Genomic DNA, 1,380 nt, shown 5'->3' with positions numbered 1-1,380 from the left:
GGCAAAGGAGAGTCGCTAAAGGGTTTCAATCTGGGAGTGACATAAGATAAAGAGCTATTTATAAAGCTCCCAATCACTACTTTGCTCCATCTTGCCATGTGGCTGAACTTGGCACAAAAGTAGGTGGCCCCAGAGATGTGAGGACACCCAAGACAGTTTTTGAGGAGCCCCGACTAGGTCCAGAGCTCATATGGGCTTCCACACTGCCTCATAATCTTTCTGTCTTCATCAAAACCTATACCTACCAAAGAGACTAGCAGGTCAGAGGCAGGCAAGATCTGGGCAGAGAAGCCAAAATGAGGGGAAGAGCAGATTGACCTAAAGACCAGGAGCAGGAGGAGGACCAGCCATATGTCCACTGTCAGCCGGTGGGTCTGGGGATGTTGGCACCCGCATATGAGTCCTTTGGTGTTGCCTGAGATGGTCAGATCTCATGAACTGTCGGCCGCAGTGGTCACATTTATGTGGTCGGTATTTGGTGTGTATCCGAGCATGTCTTCTAAGTTCATCAGAACGGAAGAAGGACCAAGTACAGGCTTCCCACATGCATTTATAGGGCCTTTCACCTGGGGTAATGACAAGGGAGAGAAGGAATTTTGAGGAATAGGCCAGCAGGTAGGAAGGAAGGGGTCTGAGCAGTCAATGTTGAGGAATCAAAAGGAAAAACTCAGGACAGCAGTGAGGAGACAGCACCATCAGCAGTCTCCATCTTGGCACAGTCATCCTGGACTGTGGGAAAGCAAGCTGGTGGGGCCAAAAGAACTTGATCCCAAACTTGAAGGATGATGGGCTAATCCCAAACCATTACAAACCAGGGGTGCCCCACAAATCTAAAGCCCAGAGATCTCTCCACCCACCCCACCCGTCTGACACCTCATTTACCTGTGTGTTTGCGTTGGTGACTCACGAGGTGGGAGCGCTTAGTGTAAGCTTTTTCACAGTTCTCATAGTCACAGCGGTAAGAAGGACCAAGTACAGGCTTCCCACATGCATTTATAGGGCCTTTCACCTGTGTGTTTGCATTGGTGACTCACGAGGTGGGAGTGCTTAGTGTAAGCTTTTTCACAGTTCTCATAGTCACGGCGGTAAGGCCTTGAAACTGGGGATCTCCTCCTGGGAGCCCTTTCCTGGGCCCCGGAGTACTGCTCTGCTCTCCGTGGAGCAGGTAAGGGCTGCTTAGGTAGGAAGGGGTCTTCCTGGGAGACTGGCTGGCTCACAAAAGAGCCCTGGGATTCCAAAGCCAGCAATAATGGTGATCCAGCTGGGGGCATCCCATAGTTGTGGGGGTTTCTAGGGGGCAACATCTGATCCAAAGAGCGGAGCATTGCCAGGGCCTCAGTGGAAGGCATGGTTGGATCCAATAATGTTTTAGGTGTTAAA

The 1,380-nt window shown here is 50.9% G+C and overlaps 1 protein-coding gene across 1 annotated transcript; it reads right to left on the bottom strand.

Annotated features, from left to right (window-relative positions):
- Positions 1 to 318: 318 nt before the first annotated feature.
- On the bottom strand, positions 319 to 1,364 carry LOC102992962 (Krueppel-like factor 17; the record flags this gene model as incomplete). Its single annotated transcript, XM_024118209.2, has 2 exons — positions 319 to 566; positions 1,010 to 1,364. Coding segments are annotated over 2 exons (603 nt in total), but the record flags the coding sequence as incomplete, so codon positions are not given.
- Positions 1,365 to 1,380: the final 16 nt, after the last annotated feature.

Source organism: Physeter macrocephalus, unplaced genomic scaffold, assembly GCF_002837175.3.
Source record: "Physeter macrocephalus isolate SW-GA unplaced genomic scaffold, ASM283717v5 random_12909, whole genome shotgun sequence".
NCBI classification, from domain to species: domain Eukaryota; kingdom Metazoa; phylum Chordata; class Mammalia; order Artiodactyla; family Physeteridae; genus Physeter; species Physeter macrocephalus.
The sequence above is the reverse complement of the archived record's forward strand: the minus strand, read 5'-3'. Positions and strand labels throughout refer to the sequence as shown.